Source organism: Diceros bicornis, chromosome 19, assembly GCF_020826845.1.
Source record: "Diceros bicornis minor isolate mBicDic1 chromosome 19, mDicBic1.mat.cur, whole genome shotgun sequence".
Taxonomy (NCBI): domain Eukaryota; kingdom Metazoa; phylum Chordata; class Mammalia; order Perissodactyla; family Rhinocerotidae; genus Diceros; species Diceros bicornis.
The window spans coordinates 41,103,299-41,125,913 of record NC_080758.1 but is presented as its reverse complement, the minus strand read 5'-3'; the positions used below and the strand labels follow the sequence as shown (position 1 = coordinate 41,125,913).

The 22,615-nt window shown below is 38.5% G+C and overlaps 1 protein-coding gene across 1 annotated transcript in view; it reads right to left on the bottom strand.

Annotated features, from left to right (window-relative positions):
• Window positions 1-22,021, bottom strand: part of MACROD2 (mono-ADP ribosylhydrolase 2) — a 668,091-nt gene extending 646,070 nt beyond the window's left edge. The window contains exons 1-2 of the mRNA XM_058563251.1: window positions 21,821-22,021; window positions 15,328-15,444 (exon numbers count right to left, since the gene is read on the bottom strand). Coding sequence (XP_058419234.1) covers window positions 15,328-15,444; window positions 21,821-21,866 — 163 coding nt within the window. The 5' untranslated portion in view covers window positions 21,867-22,021. The remainder of the gene's footprint in view (window positions 1-15,327; window positions 15,445-21,820) is intronic.
• Window positions 22,022-22,615: the final 594 nt, after the last annotated feature.

Here is a 22,615-nt window from a genome sequence, read left to right as displayed (position 1 = left end):
CAATAAAACTTATTTAAGTGTTGATAAAATAATCTTTGAAAGTAGTTTAAATGACCAAGAGTGAAATAAAGGCAGAGAAAAAAATAAAACCATGTAGTGAATCATGAATCCCTACATAATTTCACATTCTTTTTTCTCCATTTTAAAAGTTAACTTTACTTCACAAATGTCTGACTAAACCAGTGCTCACACTTTGACACAGAGTATCATTATACAAAAATTTTTAATGTTTTCATACATTAGAGTAAATGCCATTTATTCTAAAAATTCTTATAATTTACTTAGAAGTTATTTAACCTAATTCTCCCATGGGGAACCAAATTCTTTGTCTGTAGTCAAGTTCTTTTTTGAAGCAAACCAACTAACTCAGTAAAGGGCTTTAATGAGACATAATATTGAAATAATTTCTTACAGTCCCTTTACACATCAAAAATCAATAATGCCAAAGTAAATGCATTTAGAATGGCAATACTTTAAAATTTTTCTACACTTTAAAATATTATTATATAACAGGCTTAAGTTCCTATATTTACACTCATTTAACTTCAGCTCTGTAGACATTTAAACTCACAGAAACTGAAATCATGAAGTTTAGTTACTAAGTACTATAAATAACAATATACAATGCTGATGAATACACATAACACATGAATACTCATCCTTGTCTCAACTAGTTAAATATATACATAATAGTTCAGTAAAATCTGTATTGAAATTTATCATTGTGTTATCTAACTTTTAAAACTTAATGCAGACCTTATAGTACAGAGATGTAAAGTATTTGTTACCTACATTAAAAAACATCTGGCTTGGGGCCGGCCCGGTGGCGCAAGCGGTTAAGTGCGCGCACTCCGCTGCGGCGGCCCGGGGTTCGCTGGTTCGGATCCCGGGCGCGCACCGACGCACTGCTTGGTAAGCCATGCTGTGGCGGCGTCCCATATAAAGTGGAGGAAGATGGGCACCGATGTTAGCCCAGGGCCGTCTTCCTCAGCAAAAAAAAAAAAAAAAAAAAGAGGAGGATTGGCGGATGTTAGCTCAGGGCTGATCTCCTCACAAAAAAAAAAAAAACAAAAAAAAAAACATCTGGCTTAATTTCTAAGCCTGCCATTCCCACATGAATCTTCACAATACAGTGAAGAAAAGGTAGGAAGGAAATAATGTATGAAAATATCATCAGGCAAATATTTTATCACTTACTCAGTTCACACAACAAATATTTAATGAATATCTACGTGTACCAAGCACTATGCCAGATGCCAGGGATACAAAGGAGAGCTACGACAATAGTCTCTAATTTCATGGTAACTACAGTTTCACAAGGTGATAGACTCCGATCAGATAATTCTATGACTGAGCACATAAAACCAAATTGATATAAATGCTCTATGAAAAGGAATACAGATCTATGAAAGTACATAATAAAGTAAGCTGTCCCAGAATAAGGGCTCAGGGAAGACTTCAGAGACAAAAGAAGAGTTTCAAGCTGAGAACTGAAAGATGAGAAAAATTAAGAAAGTGAGACGAGTGGCGAGAAAAAAAAGAACAGATAAAGGTCCAGCACTGGGAGGGAGCACAGCACATTCAAGAAACAGAAAGGACAGTGTGGCTAGATGCACAGACCAAGAAAGGGAGTGGTATAATAAGAGGCCAAAGAGGAGAGGGACAAGATCATAAAGGAGTTTAGCCCATCCCATGATCTTAGTCTTTATCCTAGTCTTTACTTTTCACTCCTGAAGTGAAAAATGTCTGTTTCTAATATAAGTTCTACTTGTGCAACATCTTTGTAGGTAACGGAAGCTTCACAAACAACTGTTTCAAGAATAAGTCACAGTGGTCTTACTTGAGGCAAATATAGATTTCTGTTTCTTTAATTAATTTCAAGATCATATAAGAGGCAAGAAAAAAATCACCACCCACTCAAAATAAGATATTTGTATCTAAGAAGCTAGGATGTTTTCCTCCGAGCCTTCTTCTGCTTCTACAGATTATTTTACTTTTAAAGTATAGTACTCAAACTGAATATGATAATATAAAAAGGGACCAATATCAAAAGATTAAATAGCAGGGCCAGTCCGGTGGCTGCAAGCAGTTAACTGCGCCCACTCTGCTGCAGGGCCCAGGGTTCACCGGTTCGGATCCTGGGCACGCACTGACACGCCGCTTGGCAAGCCATGCTGTGGCGGCGTCCCATATAAAGTGGAGGAAGATGGGCATGGATGTTAGCCCAGGGCCAGTCTTCCTCAGCAAAAAAAGAGGAGGATTGGCAGATGTTAGCTGAGGGCTGATCTTCCTCACAAAAAAAAAAAAAGATTAAATAGGAAACATTCCTTTCCAATTTTTGTATCCCTACTGAATTCTATCTGTTTTAAATACCATTTTCCTAACTGTTGAGTCATTTAAAATTGTGGCCTGTCATCCAACATCAAATATTTAACAAAATAATGTAAGTGATATAGTTTAAAAATCTGGGGCAGTGCCCATCTCATCAGAGTTATTAAAATTTTTTTTTAAATTCCTTTTACCATTATGGTCCCTCATCCCTCTCCATGTAATATTCAGTAGCATAAATAATTATATTCTTATTTCCTCATCCCTAGTGATTAATAAAGATATTGACATTCAAAAAATAGTTATAAATTTACTAAGGATAAAAATACTGGACTATGGAGAGTGACGTCAGCATCATGGCGGAGTGAGGTTTTCCGTGAACTCTACCCCCGACAAGATACAACAAAAGCAACAGTCACAGACCAACAACGGAATCCCAGACAGTGAAAAGCTAGAGTGGAGGGATCCACACTGCCACACATCTGAGAGCAGAACGTGCTGGGCCCCCGGAGGAAGTGGGGAGAGGTAAGGAGAATTCTTTTCCCTACCCATCAGATCAGCGATCCCGGTCCGCCCGGCTCCCAGAGAGGGGGGAGGGGCGGCCATCAGCGGGGAAACTGTGGCTCTTCGGACTCTCTCAGCCAGTGGGAAACTCCCGCACAGAGGACTCAGAGGAGCCACAGGGCTACCATCAACATCTGAGCACCCCAGAGAGCGGATAAAGAGGGGCAAACGAGAAGCCTCCCACGTCAGGGGCCCAGAGGGCAAAAGAGAGAGCTCCCCCCTCGCCGCAAACCGGACTCTGCAGCTCAACCGACCAGAACAGACCTAGCAATCCGCGACAGACCAGACCAAGCCATCCGGGGCAGACCAGATCAAACGACTGGACCCGTGGATCGCAGCGGGGAAAAAAAAAACAAAACTGCGGATCGCAGCAGAAAAACTGGGGCAGAGCGCAGGGGGCTTAGACTACACAGCCCTTTACCACCAGACAGTGGCAGCAGGTGGAAATTGCAACCAGAGATTTCCAGGATGAGGAAAAACAAAACCAACACAGGAACCACAATGCAAAAATATATGAAATCACCAGACCAGAAACAAAATGACAAGCACCCAGAAATCAACCCCGAAGACACAGAAATCCATAAACTAAATGACAGAGATTTCAAAATAGCTATCATAAAAACACTCAACGAAATACGAGACAACACAGACAAACAATTCAATGAGATTAGGAGTTTCTTCACAAAAGAGATTGAAATCATAAAGAAAAACCAATCAGTGCTGATGGAGATGAAGAACACAATGGAGGAGATAAAGGAGAATCTGGAATCTTTAAAGAACAGAGCTGACAATATGGAGGAAAGAATTAGTACTTTAGAGGATAGGAATACAGATATACTCCAGATGGAAGAGGAGAGAGAACTAAGACTAAAAAGAAATGAAGAAAGACTCCGAGAAATATCTGACTCTATTAGAAAATGTAACATAAGAATTATAGGTATTCCTGAGGGAGAGGAGAGGGAAAGAGGAACAGAGAGCCTATTCAAGGAAATAATAGCTGAGAATTTCCCAAATCTGGGGAAGGAGCAGGAAATACCAGTAAGCGAAGCCAACAGGACACCTATATATATTAACAGACAAAGGCCTTCACCACGACTCCTAATGGTAAGGCTAGCCAGGGTCAACGACAAAGAAACAATATTAAGGGCAGCTAGACAAAAACAAAAAATAACGTACAAAGGAACTCCCATCAGGCTCTCAGCGGATTTCTCAACAGAAACTTTACAGGCTAGAAGAGACTGGAATGATATATTCAAAATACTGAAAGACAAAAACTTTCAGCCAAGAATACTCTATCCAGCAAAAATATCCTTCAAATATGATGGAGAAATACTAACTCTCCCAGATAAACAAAAGCTAAGGGAGTTCATGGCCACGAGACCCCCACTACAAGAAATACTCAAGAAGGCCCTCAGGCCTGAAAAAAAGAAGAGAAAGGGAACACAAAGCTTGGAGGAAGGAGAAAAGTAGGTAGACAAACTCAGAAAAATAGTAGATCTTTACCGGAATAGGTTAGCAACCACTTAAACACTAAATTCAAAGATCAAAGGAAGAAATTCACCAAAAATAAATTTAACCTCATCACTGTAAACACACAGCCACAACACAAGATAGAATAAGGGATAACAAGAACAATTTAGAAGGGGAAGAGGAAAGTGACTGAATTGACTTAGTATAAGGAAATAGGAGGCCATCAGATAATGGACTATCTCATACACAAGATTTTTTGCCCAAACCTCAAGGTAACCACTAAACAAATAATCAAAGCAAAACCACATATGATAAACAAAGAGAAAACTAGAAGAGTCATAAGACAGAACAACCAAACTGAATTGGCAGTCCAAAACAAATGGGACAAGAAACAAAGGAAATGCAAAAGAACCAGAAAATAAGTGACAAAACAGCAACATTAAGCCCTCATATATCAATAATTACCCTAAATGTAAATGGATTGAACTCTCCAATCAAAAGATAAAGAGTGGCAGGATGGATTAAAAAGCAAGACCCAACAATATGCTGCCTTCAGGAAACACATCTTAGCACTAAAGACAAGCACAGGCTCAGAGTGAAAGGATGGAAGACAATACTCCAAGCTAATGGCAAACAAAAGAAAGCAGGTGTTGCCATACTCATATCAGACAAAGTAGACTTCAAGATAAAACAGGTTAAGAAAGACAAAGAAGGGAAATATATAATGATAAAAGGGACACTACATCAAGAAGACACATCACTTATAAATTTATATGCACCCAACATAGGAGCACCAATGTACATAAAGCAACTATTAACAAACCTAAAAGCAGAAATCAACAACAACACAATAACAGTAGGGGATCTTAACACCCCACTTACAGCAATGGATAGATCATCCAGACAAAAAGTTAATAAAGAAATAGTAGACTTAAATGAAAAACTGGATGAGATGGACCTAGCAGACATATACAGAGCACTCCATCCAAAAACAGCTGACTACACATTCTTCTCAAGCGTGCATGGAACATTCTCTAGGATAGACCATATGTTGGGAAACAAAGCAAGCCTCAATAAATTTAAGAAGATTGAAATCATAACAAGCATCTTTTCAGACCATAAGGCTATGAAACTGGAAATGAACCATGAAAAAAAAAACTGGGAAAGTGACAAAAATGTGGAGATTAAACAACATGCTACTGAACAACCAATGGATCATTGATGAAATTAAAGGAGAAATCAAAAACTATCTGGAAACAAACGAAAATGATAACATGCCATATCAAACCATACGGGATGCAGCAAAAGCGGTCCTGAGAGGGAAACTCACAGCGATACAAGCCCACCTTAACAAATAAGAAAAAGCCCTAATAGGCAACCTTAAATTACACCTAACAGAACTAGAAAAAGAAGAACAAACAAAGCCCAAAGCCAGCAGAAGGAGAGAAATAATAAAAATCAGAGCAGAAATAAATGAAATTGAGACCAAAAAAAACAGTAGAAAGGATTAATGAAACAAAGAGTTGGTTCTTAGAGAAGATAAACAAAATCGACAAACCCTTAGCCAGGCTTACTAAGAAAAAAAGAGAAAAGGCTCAAGTAAATAAAATTAGAAATGAAAGAGGAGAAATTACAACGGATACCATGGAAATACAGAGGATTATAAGAGAATACTATGAGAAATTATATGCCAACAAATTGGACAATCTAGAAGAAATGGATAAATTCTTAGACTTATACAACCTCCCAAAATTGAACCAAGAAGAAATGGAGAATCTGAATAGACCAATAACAAGTAAAGAGATTGAAATAGTAATCAAAAACCTTCCAAAAAATAAAAGTCCAGGACCAGATGGCTTCTCCAGTGAATTTTACCAAACATTCAAAGAAGATTTAATACCCATCCTTCTCAAACTATTACAAAAAATAGAGGAAGATGGAACACTTCCTAAATCATTCTACGAGGCCAACATCACCCTGATACCAAAACCAGACAAAGACAATACAAAGAAAGAAAATTACAGGCCAATATCGCTGATGAACATTGATGCAAAAATCCTCAACAAAATACTGGCAAACCGAATACAACAATACATTAAAAAGATCATACACCATGATCAAGTGGGATTTATACCAGGGATGCAGGGATGGTTCAACATCCGCAAATCAATCAACGTGATACATCACATCAACAAAACAAAGAATAAAAACCACATGATCATCTCAATAGACGCAGAGAAGGCATTTGACAAGATACAACATCCATTTATGATAAAAACTCTCAATAAAATGGGAATAGAAGGAAAGTACCTCAACATAATAAAGGCCATATATGACAAACCCACAGCCAACATCATACTCAACAGGGAAAGACTGAAAGCCATTCCTCTGAGAACAGGACTGAGGCAGGGCTGCCCACTCTCACCACTCCTGTTCAACATAGTACTGGAGGTTTTGGCCAGAGCAATTAGGCAAGAAAAAGGAATAAAAGGAATCCAAATAGGTAACGAAGAAGTGAAACTCTCACTATTTGCAGATGATATGATTGTATATATAGAAAACCCTAAAGAATCTGTTGGAAAACTATTAGAAACAATCAACAACTACAGCAAAGTTGCAGGGTACAAAATCAATCTACAAAAATCAGTTGCATTTCTATATGCTAATAATGAACTAACAGAAAGAGAGCTCAAAAAGATAATACCATTTACAATTGCATCAAAAAGAATAAAATACCTAGGAATAAATCTTACCAAGGAGGTGAAGGACCTATACAATGAGAACTACAAGACATTATTGAAAGAAATCCATGATGACATAAAGAAATGGAAAGATATCCCATGCACATGGATTGGAAGAATAAACATAGTTAAAATGTCTATATTACCTAAAGCAATCTACAGATTCAATGCAATCCCAATCAGAATCCCAATGACATTCTTCACAGAAATAGAAAAAAGAATACTAAAATTTATATGGGGCAACAAAAGACCCCGAATAGCTAAAGAAATCCTAAAGAAAAAGAACAAAGCAGGAGGCATCACAATCCCTGACTTCAAAACATACTACAAAGCAATAGTAATCAAAACAGCATGGTACTGGTACAAAAACAGACACACAGATCAATGGAACAGAATTGAAAGCCCAGAAATAAAACCACACATATACGGACAGCTAATTTTCGACAAAGGTGCTAAGAACATGCAATGGAGAAAGGAAAGTCTCTTCAATAAATGGTGTTGGGAAAACTGGACAGCCACATGCAAAAGAATGAAAGTGGACCATGTGCTATCGCCATTCACAAAAATTAACTCAAAATGGATCAAAGACCTGAAGGTGAGACCTGAAACTATAAAACTCATAGAAGAAAATATAGGCAACACACTATTTGACATTGGTTTTAAAGGAATCTTTTCGGATGACATGCCTACCCAGACTAGGGAAACTAAAGAAAAAATAAACAAGTGGGACTGTATCAGATTAAAGAGCTTTTATAAGACAAATGAAACCAGAATCAAGATGAACAGACAACCAACCAGCTGGGAGAGAATATTTGCAAAACATACATCTGACAAGGGGTTGATCTCCATAATATATAAAGAACTCACACAACTGAACACCAAAAAAACAAACAACCCGATCAAAAAATGGGCAGAGGAAATGAACAGACACTTCTCCAAGGAAGATATACAGATGGGCAATAGGCACATGAAAAGATGCTCAACATCACTAATCATCAGGGAAATGCAAATCAAAACAACACTAAGATACCACCTCACGCCCGTTAGAATGGCTATAATCACCAAGACAAAAAACAACAAATGTTGGAGAGGATGTGGAGAAACAGGAACCCTCATACATAGCTGGTGGGAATGCAAATTGGTGCAGCCTCTATGGAAAATGGTATGGAGATTCCTCAAAGAATTAAAAATAGAGATGCCCTATGATCCAGCCATCCCACTACTGGGAATCTATCCAACGCACCTGAAATCAACAATCCAAAGAGGCTTATGCACCCCTATGTTCATTGCAGCATTATTCACCATAGCCAAGAAGTGGAAGCAACGTAAGTGTCCCTCGACTGACGATTGGATTAAGAAAATGTGGTATATATATACAATGGAATACTACTCAGCCATAAAAAAAGACAAAATCATCCCATTTGCAACAACATGGATGGGCCTGGAGCGTATTATGTTAAGTGAAATAAGCCAGAAAGAGAAAGACAAACACTGTATGATCTCACTCATATGTGGAATATAAACCAACACATGGACAGAGAAAACTGGACTGTGGTTATCAGGGGCAGTGGGGGTGGGGGGTGGGCACAAGGGGTGAAGGGAGTCATATATATGGTGATGGACAAACAAAAATGTACAACCCAAAATTTCACAATGTTAGAAACCATTAAAACATCAATAAAAAAAAAAAAAAGAAAAAAAAATACTGGACTATGCACTGGGATTGAAATATGATTAAGATACACTTTCTTTGATGATTTCTAAATATCAATAGTCAACTTGGGACATAGGTGAAATATAACAAAATTCAATACCTACACTGAAATAAGATCTTAAAGTGACTGAGAGATTTGGGAGTTTGGACTTAACTTTTATTTCTTTAGTCAGCCAACACCTCTTGTGGAAATAATTTAAGAGCAGAAATTAGTTCTAATGAAAAAGAGAGAAAATAAAGTTGAACTTCTAAGCTAATATTTTTAATATGAAAGAAACAAAAGACTACATACATGCCTCTAGTCAACCTACACATCTCAAAATATTTCTGTACACCTCAAAAAACTAAAATTCAGACTTACAAAGACTTCACAATTCAAGACATTTTATAGTTAAGTGTTTTCAAATGGCCTATAAATCATATTTGAATATAACATACATAAGATAAGAAATATGAAGTTTCTTTTTTTTTATACCTTTGACTGTATACCCCCACAGTGATTTATTGATTTATTTTTATTTATTTTTTTTTTCTGTGAGGAAGATCAGCCCTGAGCTAACATCCATGCTAATCCTCCTCTTTTTTGCTGAGGAAGACCGGCTCTGAGCTAACATCTATCGCCAATCCTCCTCCTTTTTTTCCCCAAAGCCCCAGTAGATAGTTGTATGTCATAGTTGCACATCCTTCTGTTTGCCGTATGTGGGACGCGGCCTCAGCATGGCCGGAGAATCGGTGCGTTGTTGCGCGCCCAGGATCTGAACCCAGGCCACCAGTAGCGGAGCGCGTGCACTTAACCGCTAAGCCACGGGGCCACCCCTGAAGTTTCTTTCTAAAAGAGCCTTTTTTAAAAAATATTTTGTTATAGTGAATATATAACTTTATAGTTTTTACCTAACTCACCTTCATCATTTATTATTTTATTTTTCCTGCGTTGCTGTTCCATATAAACATTAAAAGTAATGACTCAAGGTCCGGCTCGGTGGCTTAGCGGTTAAGTGCGCACGCTCCGCTACTGGCAGCCCGGGTTCGGATCCTGGGCGCACACCAACGCACCACTTCTCCGGCCATGTCCCACATACAGCAACTAGAAGGATGCGCAGCTATGACGTACAACTATCTACTGGGGCTTTGCAGGGGGAAAAAAAAAGGAGGAGGATTGGCAATAGATATTAGCTCAGAGCCGGTCCTCCTCAGCAACAAAAAAGGAGGATTAGCATGAATGTTAGCTCAGAGCTGATCTTCCTCACAAAAAAAAAAGTAATGACTCAAAGTCTATCTAAACTTACAGCTGTAACTATTTTCCATGATACCAACTAGTAAGAGAAAAACTAGCATAAGCACAGCAGTCTTTGCCAATGCTTTTCTCCACCCTAAGAGAGTAACAACATTGCTTCTCTGAGTGGTCTAGTAGAACTTGAGCATTGAAGTAGCAAAGAAGAACAAAACACATACCAATTACAGCGGGGAATTGAACTTTTTTTTTTTTTTGCTAAGGAAGATTCACCCTGAGCTAACATCTGTTGCCAATCTTCCTCTTTGTGTATGTGAGCTGCTGCCACAGCATGGCCACTGATGAGAGGTGTAGGTCTGCACCGAGGAAGTGAACCCAGGCCACTGAAGCAGAGCGCACTGAACTTAACCACTAGGCCACTGGAGCTGGCCATGAGAACTGAACTTTTGACCCTACAAAGAAGCAATGCCATCTTTCTATCATATCCATCCATCCAACCATTTATATATCTATATTTACCTTTGTCTTTCTACTATACCCTAGGGCTACAGTTTAGTAATTGTATGTATTGTATGGAAGCTATACTTTAAATGCAGGTGCACACACATATGCACATCCTTTGTATACTGTTAACCACTGAAGCATTCCCATTTAATATTGTGTGTGTGAGGGGGAGAGAGAGAGAGAGATTCAAAATGACAGTCAAAAATTAAAAAGAAAGAACTCTTCGGGCTGGCCCTGTGGCATAGAGGTTGAGTTTGGTGCCCTCCGCTTTGGTGGCCCGGGTTCGCGGGATCGGACCCCAGGTGTGGACCTATGACACTTGTCAGCCATGCTGTGGCAGCAACCCACGTACAAAGTACAAGAAGACTGGCACAGATGTTAGCTCAGAGCTAATCTTCCTCAGAAAAAAAAGACAAAAAAAGAACTCTTTGGTTACCTTTGGAGGATTTCAGAGAACCAACTCAATCTGAAAACTGATAGGTAAAAGGAAAACCAGCATTTATTCTGCCTTTTCTATATAAACTGTACTGCAGGAAAATAAAGCAGTTGATAAGAGAAAGTTCTTTATAGAAGTCCAACTCATAAATGAAAAAGGAATGATAAAATTAGAATAACATTATTTTGCAACCCATAATAAAATAATGGATCTAAGCAATGATCATCAGTGGCTGCTAAAACCATTAGGTGAAAAGTTGATAGGAAACTTGACAATGGATAGATTAGGCTGACAATACTTAAACCTAATGATCAGTCTTATCACCACAGAGAGAGACAACCAGAAGTTATGTGCCTTATGATATTATGCAAAAGAAGGCACAAACATCTATAAAGTATTCTTTAAAAAAAAATTAAACTCAAGTCTGATCAAGCCCCTGTATTTAACTACCAGCTCGTTAAAAGCACAGGGGTCAGAGGAATATGGTAAATGACACCACAAAGATACTGTCAGCAAAACTCAAAATGTGAAAAATTCTGTAAGACAAATAACCTACTTTATTCATCAAATAAATTACAAGGAGGGAAAAGGACAGAGAAAGAAGGAACTAATGATTAAAAGAGACTTAAAAAGTATATCGATTAAACGTAATATGTGGACCTTGTTTAGATCTTGACTCAAGCAAACTGTACAAAAAATCAAAACCCTTTATGAGACAATCGGAAAATGTGAATACTAATTGGATATTTAATTATATTAAAGAATTATTAATTTTCAGGTGTGTGATAGTATTGTGGTTATAATAAAACAAGAAAAATGTGTCCCTATGTTTTCAAGATATATACATATGCACACATACATATATTTACAGATAAAACTGATATGATGTACAAGAATTGCTTCAAAAGAGTCTGGGAGAAAGGTGCAGGGAGAACTGGTATAGATGAAATAAAATTGGCTATGTATTGGGGCCGGCCCTGTGGCCTAGTGGTTAAGTTCAGCGCACTCTGCTTCAGCGGCCCAGGTTCGGTTCCCGGGCGTGGACCTATACCACTGATCAGTGGCCATGCTGTGGCGGCAACCCACACACAAAATAGAGGAAGACTGGCACAGATGTTACCACAGGGCAAATCTTCCTCAGCAAAAAAAATGGCTAGGTATTAAATGTTGAAACTGGGTGATGGGTACATAAAGGTTCATTACATTATTCTATTTTTATATATGTTTTTAAATGCTCATTTTAAAATTTGAAAAAAAATAAAGAATTGTCCTATGTAGACTGTTAACCTCTGAGGCATTCTTATTTAACATACTAATTGAGTACACCTATGCATGAGGCACTATTCCAGGTGCTAGAGACACAGTATAACAGGAGAGAAGCATTTTAAAATTCCCTACAACAGAGCAACTGATAAACGAATTATCACATAATTACTAATACAGAGGAAGAAGTAATTAGAAGTATATAATTCCAGATATTTACTAATAGCAGTTGACAAATATGAACATGAACAATAAGTAAATGGGTTTTTTTGGTAATCATCTCCCATTGTTTCCTCTTCTGATCCATAGCTTTCCAATAGTACCAAAGTAGTAAGCCAAAGTAAAAATATTATCTACTTGCTTCCTCCTTTCTACACAAACATTGATTGCATATTGTTTGAAAAATTTTGGTTTCCTTTTGTTAGGACAGATTAAAATCAAAATTATGACAAACACATTTGGCCACTTCCCTCCTTTTTATTTAACTTTCTACTACAACATAATAACAAGAAGCATTTAATTAAAGTAAAAGAAAACTGAGCAAAGTAAGAAAAAAATTTAAAAACAACAGCTTGAGAACTTTCCATGTAATCATGGATATGAAGGCCAAAACTGTCTTCTATAAAAATGTAGGTAAAAATGATAAACTACTAAATCTAAAATTGGTATATTGTGCTAGCCCAATAAATACTGATTATTTCCTACTAATAAGAAACTGTGACAAAGAATTATAGACTTCTTTTAAAACTTAGTTTGAAATCTCATACTTAAAAATTAGACTATTATAAATATCAATACCTACTTATATACATACACATTTACAAGCAGTAGCTTAAACATTTCAAAACAAAATATAAAAATATAACTATATAGTTGTCCTTTATGATTTTTTTCTTAATTTATATTTTTAAACGATTTTTCTTTAAACTGTTGCAATACTAAAACTCTCTTGACTATAAATATTTTAATGTAACTGAGCACTGGATAGGTAACATTGGAACAAAGCACTTATTAAAGATATGTATTATGTAAAGAAATTAAGAGATATTACTTATAGAAATAAGCCATTCTGTTTCACAAAAAAAGAAGAGGACAGTCACAAATTTCTAGGTCACAACAGAAAGGAGCAAGTAACATTAGATGGAAAGAACAAAACATTGTTTAATAGAAATATGATTTTGACCACATCACCTAGTTCCCCACGAAGGACCTTCACGTTCAGAAAATCATGAAGGAAAAGAACTGAAATACACAGAGCAGTTGTAAACCACTTATAAAGCTCATATTGGGAGACAGGATTAAATACACAGGATCTTGTTAGGGAATAACAATGTCAGATGTTATTCAATGTATCTTTTTTGATTTGGGGGACATATTTTGGTACATGGTATCTCTGAAAACATCTAACTCTGAGTTCTCTAAAAAACCAGTTCAACACTACACTGTTACACGCTGAATATTCAAATAGAAGCAGCCAACAGAAAGGCCAAGCCTCTACACAGAGGTGAGCAGACCCAACATTAGGCTATGCAGCCTGGGTATCACTACTGCTTTGTCAATTGTTCTGGCAGCAACAGGAATCTCTATCTCAGGAGGCAAAATTTGTTTAGAAAAATAATAATAATAACATCATGTACTGCATCCTTAGAAAACTGACCAGCTAAAACAGTGACCAAGAAAGAATATCAGATGAATGAAGCACTAGAAAATGAGAGATTTACTAGCCATGATAAATGGCGCTCAAGTATTCAATACCAGTTTCTTATAAACAAAAGAAGAAATAACAGACCCAAACATAAAGAGGTACATGGCACTAAGTCAGACAGAGCCCAGAATGCTGTCCTTTTGACACCTAGCTCTGTATTCTTTTCATTACACAGCACTACTTTTCTCTTTCAATGATGTCTTCAATTAGATCATTATAAAAACAACTTGCATTTACTGAAGACACTGGGGAGGGAAGTCAGACGTATACATCCCAATCAGCTTGTCCAATGACCCCATTAGAACTTGGGGTAGAGCCATTACCCCACTTGCCCAAGGTCACACGTTTCCAGGCAGAGTAAGGTCTAAAAGAACCCACATGCTCTGCATTCCTAGAAAAACAAAGCGATGTCTGAAGCCCAAACACTCAGGTAAATGGCGTTCTCTTCACAGACACAAAGCCTAATTTGGCTAATGTTTCCCACAGATTTTGTCCACAAGAATTCCATGCTAGTGTATTCTTGTTCTGGGCCCATAGTATCCTGTATAGCTCCATCAATCTAAGATCACAACCTGTGAAATTAGCATGTTCCAAGTCACTTTCATAAAGTTAACTTTCTTTTTCAACTGCTAAGTACCTAAAAAGCACCCTGTTTCTTTTAAACTTCACATCCAGACCATTAACACCACTGAGTGTCAATTCAAAGATAAATATATTAAACATCTGTTAAATCTATTATGTTTTTTTTAATTTTTTCCATGTACCTTTTTAATACTTAAAATTTTACCTATATTCTAACACATATATTTTCCCTCAAGCAATTGAGATTCTCATCAAATCATAAAGACTCTGACAGAGAGTAAATTTTGTCATACAAATACTTTATATACTTTATATGTACACATAATGCCACAACATACAAAATACATATTCTTTTCTAAAAGTATGTGAATTGCTATTTGGTTTTTCTCTGTTCTCACTAATACACTCTCTTTCAACTGTATCCAATCCCTAAAGTAACTTGAAGAAAACTCAAAATAAATGAACCTGATTAAAACAAATTCAAGGGGCCACACCACCAAAGAAGCAAATCCCTAATATCATGTGCTCCAAGAACTATTGCAGAATAGTTTTTCAAAAGTACTATAATATAGTCTATTTCAGAACATGAATTATGTTAATATAATTTCCTAAATTTAAATAAAACATAATAGATTCCTAAAAACAAATGACAACCAAGCAATTATTTCAAATAGTAAAATGTCATGTCTTTATCAAATGCCAGTTACTCATTTCTGTCGACAACCGTCCTGCAGAATTCATAAATAAATTCAAACAGTATCTACCTGAAAAATGTTCTGAGACACTTACCATCATTTTGGCTCTTGCCCTTCATCTCCTCCTTCCACGACAGGATGGTGTTCAGGGGAACATAGTCCCTTATGTATTCTTTGCGTCTCTCCTCTAAGGTCATCTTCAGTAAACGTTCTTGCAAAATAAAAGCAGAATCTCTATTTGTATTTAACTTGTAAGTTCAGGAATTATTTTATAATTTAAATATTAACCATATTAAACTAACCAAAGAATTGATGTGGACTTAAGGAAGACCAAAATGCAAACTTAATTACTCCCTATTTGAGTTTTAGAAGGTGTCAAATTAATACCACATTATGAAAAAAGAAAAGATCAATGTTCGATGAGGAAGACTCTCTTGTGACAGTCTAAGAAATAAGTAAACTCTTTCAATCAACACTTATTGACAGTCGATGTGCCAGGTGATATGTTTATACATTGCAGGTACAAAAGCGATCCTTAACCTTGAGGAGTTCACAATACAAAAGAGGAAATGGATAAGATACAAAATAATAGCTACATAAATAAAATACAAATGCTAAGAGCACAAGAAAGGCAGCCACCAAGATATTTCCTTAATTCTACAATGCCATCAACAATAAAAGTGCACTTTCAATTTAATAATACCTTTGTGGAGGTGATACAAGGTGACACCTTGAATATACATCTTGATTATAAGATTAAAATATTTTTAAAAATGCATCTTAGAATTAATCACAGATGGCGTCATTTATAAAGAACTCACTGTGTGGCAGGTACTTTACATGTATAATCTCATTGAAATAATCTTCCCAACAACTCAGCAAAATAGACAGTAGTATTCCTATTTTGCAGATAGGGAAATGAAGCACATCAAAATTCAGTAGTTTGTCCAAAGCAAGAAAGCTTTCCATTAAAATCCAGTCTATCTCCATTATGGAGATTATTATAATATCTCCATTAGTCAGACACTGTAGCCCATACTATTAGCCACTATACTATACTACCTTCTCAGGAAAAGCTCCCCAAAAGAGGTGATGTGTATGCTGGTTCCTAAAGGATAGGTAGAATTCTGTCATTAAGAGGCAAGAGGAAAGGCTATTTCAGACTAATAGATCAATGTAAACAAAGATAAGGAGATATGAATAGTTTAATGAAGCTGCAAGATATGCTAAGAGGAAGGGAGTGGCCACAAAAGTGAAAAGTAGCTGGAAATATAAGTTAAAATGAAAATGTATAGGAACTTGTATACCATGTTGAGCAGTTTAACCTTTATCCTACAAAGTAAACCACTAATATTCAAAGTTGATTATGCATATCTCAGAAAGTACATAAAACAATCCACTAGGATACAGGAAAAAAAAGTAAGAAATTCTATTTATATTTCTTTTTAATCTAAAGAAATGAGACAGAAATTAAGATTGATTAGTATTCAATATATCAAATCACATTGGCATCCTCACTCATTCTGTATGTCAGCAGTGATGTATCATATATTTTACCAAAGGTCTCCACAACATAGAAAGATTTGACAGTTGTACTCTCACTCTCCAAGTGTCTTTCAGCATATTACATGGTACAGTATTATAGTTTAGGTGAACGGATTTAAGGACAGAATCTAGTTTTAGGTAATCTAACTCTCAAAAAATAATGACTTTAAAGGATTCTTTCAAAGAAATAAACTGCAGCAAGTATTAATATAAGCATAAGTGAACAAAAAAATGGGGAGCCAGCATTTTTCCCTGCTCCTAGAATTGGCTTTTCTTCAGCCACATTAGGAAACAAAAAAAAACAGATACAGTAGTTCCCCCTGATCTGCAGTTTCATTTTCCTCAGTTGCAGTTACCCGTGGTCAACCGTGGTCTGAAAATATTAAATGGAACATTCCAGAGATAAACAATTCATACGTTTTAAATTGTGCGCCATTCTGAGTAGCTTGATGAAATTTCACCAGGGACGTGAATCACCCCTTTTTGTTCAGTGTATCTACACTGGATACACTATCTGCTTGTTAGTCACTTAGTAGCCACCTCAGTTATCAGATCAACTAATGCGTTATCACAGTGGTTGTGTTCAAGTAACGCTTATTTTACTTAATAATGGCCTCAAAGCACAAAGTAGTGATGCTACCAATTTGGATAACCCAATGAGGAGCCCTAAAGTGCTTCCTTTAAGTGAAAAGGGGAAAGTTCTCGACTTAACAAGGGAAGAAAAAAACTGTATGCTGAGGTTGCTAAGATCCACAGTAACTTTTATTACAGTATATTGTTAAAATTGTTCTGTTTTATTATTAGTTATTATTGTTAATCTCTTATTGTGCCTACCTTATCAACTAAACTTTATCATAGGTATCTATGCAGGTATAGGAAAAAACATAATACTGGTATCAGTACTATCCAAGTTTCAGGCATCCATGGGCGGTCTTGGAAGGCATCCTCCCTGGATAAGAGGGGACTATGGTATTTTAATCAAATATGACATATTCAAATCACAAATACTACAATACTCAAGGATCAACACTGTTGAATTGAAGATGCCTACAAGGCATTCAAGTTGAAATCAAGAATCAGTAACTCAGGAGAGAGGTCTAGCCTAGAGATTTTGGAAATTATAACCTAAACTTCTAGTCCTACAGGAAGTTCATAGGGAAGGGTAAGGGAGGGGACCAAACCTCAAAGAAACAACATTTAGGGAGTGGACACAAAGAGGGGAAAAATGAAATAAAACTTAGATGTCACTGGGGGTACAAGGTGAATCAAAGTCTCAGTGATGTGGAAACCAGCAGAAAAAAGAGTTTTAACAAGCAGAAGAAGGAAAATATTGTCAAGTGCTACAGGAAGATCAGGAAGAATAAAAATTAATAAGCCATTGGTTTTATCAACTGGGTCACCAACAGCACTGAAAAGAGAACAAAGTGGTTAGTAGCGCTATCGGGGGTTCTAATCCCAAATCATGCAAATCTATATGATCTTGGTTAATCTCTCTACATCTCAGTTTCTTTTTGAGGTAGGTTGGTAGGTATTCCCAACTTACAGATGAGGCAACTAACACAGAGAGGCTGAATAACTTACCCAAGGTTCCAGAGCTAGTAAGCAGTACAACTAAGATTCAAACCCAGGCAAATGGTGTTTAAAGGTCTTGACCCTACAGTATACTACCTCATAGGGTATTGTGAGAATTAAATGAAACAACCCATGTTAAGGTACTTAAAATAGTGCAGAGCACACAAAGAGGACTCTAATGGTAACTATTTTTATATTAGTACCATCCTCATTGTCATTACTGAATGACTTTAGGAACATTAGATTCATTAGACTATAACTGAGATCCAGGAGACTACGAGGGACTGAGGAAAAGGAAAGTGAGAACAGCAACTCCAAGGTGAAGCCCTGTGAAAGGAACACTACTTTAGGGTAGAAGAGACTTGAGGATTGTTACAGGCTGAGGAGAGGAACCTGAAGACACTGAGAAATTCAACATACTCAAAAGAGAATAAATGATGGCACAATATCTAAAAGAATACAGGAGATGAGAAAAAGAGCACAAGCAGAGATTTTAATCCTAGACATCGTGAAAAGTGCTTCCTCTAAGATAGGAACAAAGCTGAAAGGACAAACGATATGTAAAGAAACAGACAAATGAGACTATGGAGGAAGATGTTAGGACTGCTCCATGTTATTTGACATGTATTTTCTCCGTGAATTAAAAGGCAATGTCACCGGTTCAGTATAGGAGGATGGGATGTTGATGAAATAGGAAGCTTGAAGGGATAGCAAATTTAAAATAATCACACAAAGGAGGAAAAGGGATGACTAGGACTTACCAAAGCACTACTAGAAAAGCTCAGGTCACTAACATGGAAATATTACAATACCATTATCAGGCTGAAAGATTTATTATGAAGCAATTTGTAGTTTTTGTAAATGTCAGAAGATACATACGGGAACACAACCTGCCCTCTTCCTTCCATTTAAAAGTTTAAGTGTGGACACTTACAACAAAAACAATATCAATAATAACACAAAAAAAAAAGAGATGAGTTAAGTTTCAGTACTTGATCATACACAGTAAGCGGTTTTGAATTAGGGCTCAAAATACTAGATCAATAATGTTTAACATATGTGGACTTGAGAACTCCTTAGTTACTTGTTTAAACAATGAAACATACTGAGGGCCACAGACATACATAGTTTCTTTGGCATTAAACAAAACTTTTCCTTAAAGAATGCTTCACCTTTGCAATGAATCCTTTCTCTCTGAACCAGACAGACCTACTCATTAAACGGTATACTGAGTTGAAGTTATGTTTATAGAATGCCTTGAAATTTCAATGAGATGCGTAAACCTTCCTTTAGATTTAAATATCAGCTGCAAAAATACGACACCATCCTCTCCAGTGCGATGAAAGGAAAAAGGTCATGCAGCCCATCAACTTCTTTAATACTAACTACTGTCCTGGAAATCCTTGGCTCCTTCTTGATGGCATAATATATATATTTTTAAATATTAAATATTCCAAAATCAGACATCATGAAAAGGCATTGAGACATACATTCAAGTCTTAAAGTTACAATAACTTTTTCTTTTAATGTTAAATTTAATGCAAAAATAGGTTAGTTTTGGACAGGAAAATGTTACTTTGTTAAATGCCTTCTTTGTGCATTTGTTTCTCTATTTAGAAAACATTAGTTTGGTTATATTTTTCCCTATTATTAGAAGCAAAAAAAGAAAAAAACATCAAGACATTAAAGATCGTAAAATGCCTGCTTGTCACAGTCCAACTGTGTAGACGTTAAATGGAAGGAACTGTTATAACATTGTTACTTTAGGAACATTATCTATTATGACAGTAAATAGTTCTTAAGTAATCACTATAATTTCATCAATGATTGATGTACTGAAAACAATCCCTATGTCTTCCACTATTTTGCCTTCATTATCAATAATACAAAGCTAACATTTCAAGACCATCAATAAAAAAAGGCACAAATGATTTTTCAATGCTTATGAGGTAATTCCTTGTGAAAGTGTGTTGAAACTAAAGTAACCACTACTGTAAAAACAAAGCAAAATTATTTTACATTACTTTATACATCAGGCTATTATTCGCAACAGCATGTGTTTTGTGACATCAGAATTTTTAGTTCTATATATGCTCACAATTAAAACATAACTAAATGACATACAACCTAATCTTTCAATATTTTAAAGACCATTTTAATTGGGCTGTTCAGTTGCTATGTTAAATCTTCCCAGTAGTTAATTTGAAAAAAAATTCCCTCCTCCTGCATTGTTTGAAATAGTCCCTACATAGAGGATACTTTCTCTACATTCATTCCCTTTCTTACCTCCACTGTCTGGCCTTCCTGTTTATAAAGGCCAGGACTTGCCATAAAAATCGACAGGTTTTAAGGAGCTATTATCAAGCAAATTAACTTTTAATCTAGTCACCCCTTCATCCTTCTTCCAAAAAAAGGGGATACTTAGGAGAGATTTGCACTACCTCATTCGACCTCACCCTTGATACACAGGTTGGCTAGTAGCGATGCAAGTACGTTTTCCTACATTTCTGTGAACTCAAGTATAAAAACAAAAAGTTGTGAAAAGATGAAAGAAAAAACTCCAGAGACTCAAGTTTACCTAAGAATATTATCTAACTATAATAAGAGAGAGAGAGAGACGGCGGGCGGGCTGGACTGCACACTTCTGTGTCTTACAGAAATCAATGCCCGTCAATCTAGCTGATTCGGATAAGCCTTGATGTGCACAAAATTCAGGGGTGGGTTCATTCAGAGAGTGACATCAGTCTCTCAATCTTACTCTGAGCAACTTCAGACTATGAATGGGGATGGAATATAGAGAAACACACTGCAGAGAGAAAAGCCCATTCAGACTTCTCTGAAGGCACCTATCCTCACGGACAAGACTCTCGTTTTGGGTTTCCCCGAGAGTTCCAGGTTTCAAAAGTCACACTGCTGCGCAGGAGAGGACCTAGAGAAGGGGAAAACACCTGAAGGTGGGGACATTCTGCCAGTTAGGGGGTGGAAGAGGACAGAGGCGAGCAGTGAATGGACGAGGGTCAGCGGGGCGCAAAGGCGCACAGTAGCAGCTGCAGCCGATATGCCCGCCGGTGGGCAAGTGTCCGTGGGACACCCGGCCAGGAGTGCGACAGTCCCAGCTGGGGTCCGGAGACGGGGCGGTGGACCTGAGGAACTGGTGCCGCGCGCGGGGGTCCACGCCGCGAGCCAGGCGAAGGCAGCCCCACTTGGGGCGAAGGCGACCCGAAGTGGCAGGCGGCGGGGAGGGGCGTGCGCCCACACGTGCGCGAGCTGCAGGTGCCCGGGGGCGGCGCGTGCCAGCCGGTGTGAGCGCGCGTGTGCGCGTGTGTACACACGGACCCGCCAGGGAGGCGGCAGCGGCCGGCGGGCGCGAGGCGGGAGCTCGGGCGGAGGGCGCCGCGGCACACACAGCCCTGACCCCCGCCCCCACCCTACCCCAACCCTCGCACCCCAGGACTCGACGGGCCGGTTACCTTTCTCCTCTCTCCACACCTTTTTCTTCTTGTTGCTGGGGTACATGTTGCCGTGGGGGTGGCTGGCTTTAAGCTGCAAGTTCCCCAGGCTCACGGGCAAACAGGGTGTGTGTGGAGTGGGAGAGGAGGGAGGAGGCACTCGGGAGGGAAAAAGTGAAAGAGGCTCCGCGTCCCACGCCGCTCGCCGCTCTCCACTCGCCGCCCTCCTCCCCAATCCCGCGCTCGGCTTCGGCTCCCACCCGCCTCAGCCCCGCGGCCGCTACCACAGCAGCGCCTCAGAGCCTGTCAACTAGGTCACGCCTCGCGCTAACCTAACAGCGCGCAGGCCCCGCCTCCCAGCCGCTAGCCAGCGCCGCCTCCCATTGGCTGCACCGCCCGCCGCTCTCCGCGTTCCAGCCACCGCGCGCCCCGACTTCGGCCCCAGGGCGCACGCGCAGGCGCAGGCTCGGGCCCGACGCCGAGGACGTTAGGGAGCTGGAGGGGGCGGAGCCAGGGCGCGAGGGGGCTGGAGACGGCCTCGCGACGGGGGCGGAGCGTGGAGCGGGAGCCTGGGAGGGGCATGAGGCGGCTGGCGCTTCCCCCGGCCTCTCCAAGTCAGGGGGACCGGAAGGCGTGGCCTACATGGCCAGGTGCGCTAGGGGACAGGGGAGGAGAGGGCGAATGCTGCCTCAGGGACTGGAAGGTGGGAAAGTGGGAGGAGATGTGAGTCAGCACGGCTTGTCAATGCTCTAACTGCTCCGTCGGGATGGATTTTACCAGATAATCTGAAGCTTTCCTCTTGGTGGGCAAATATAA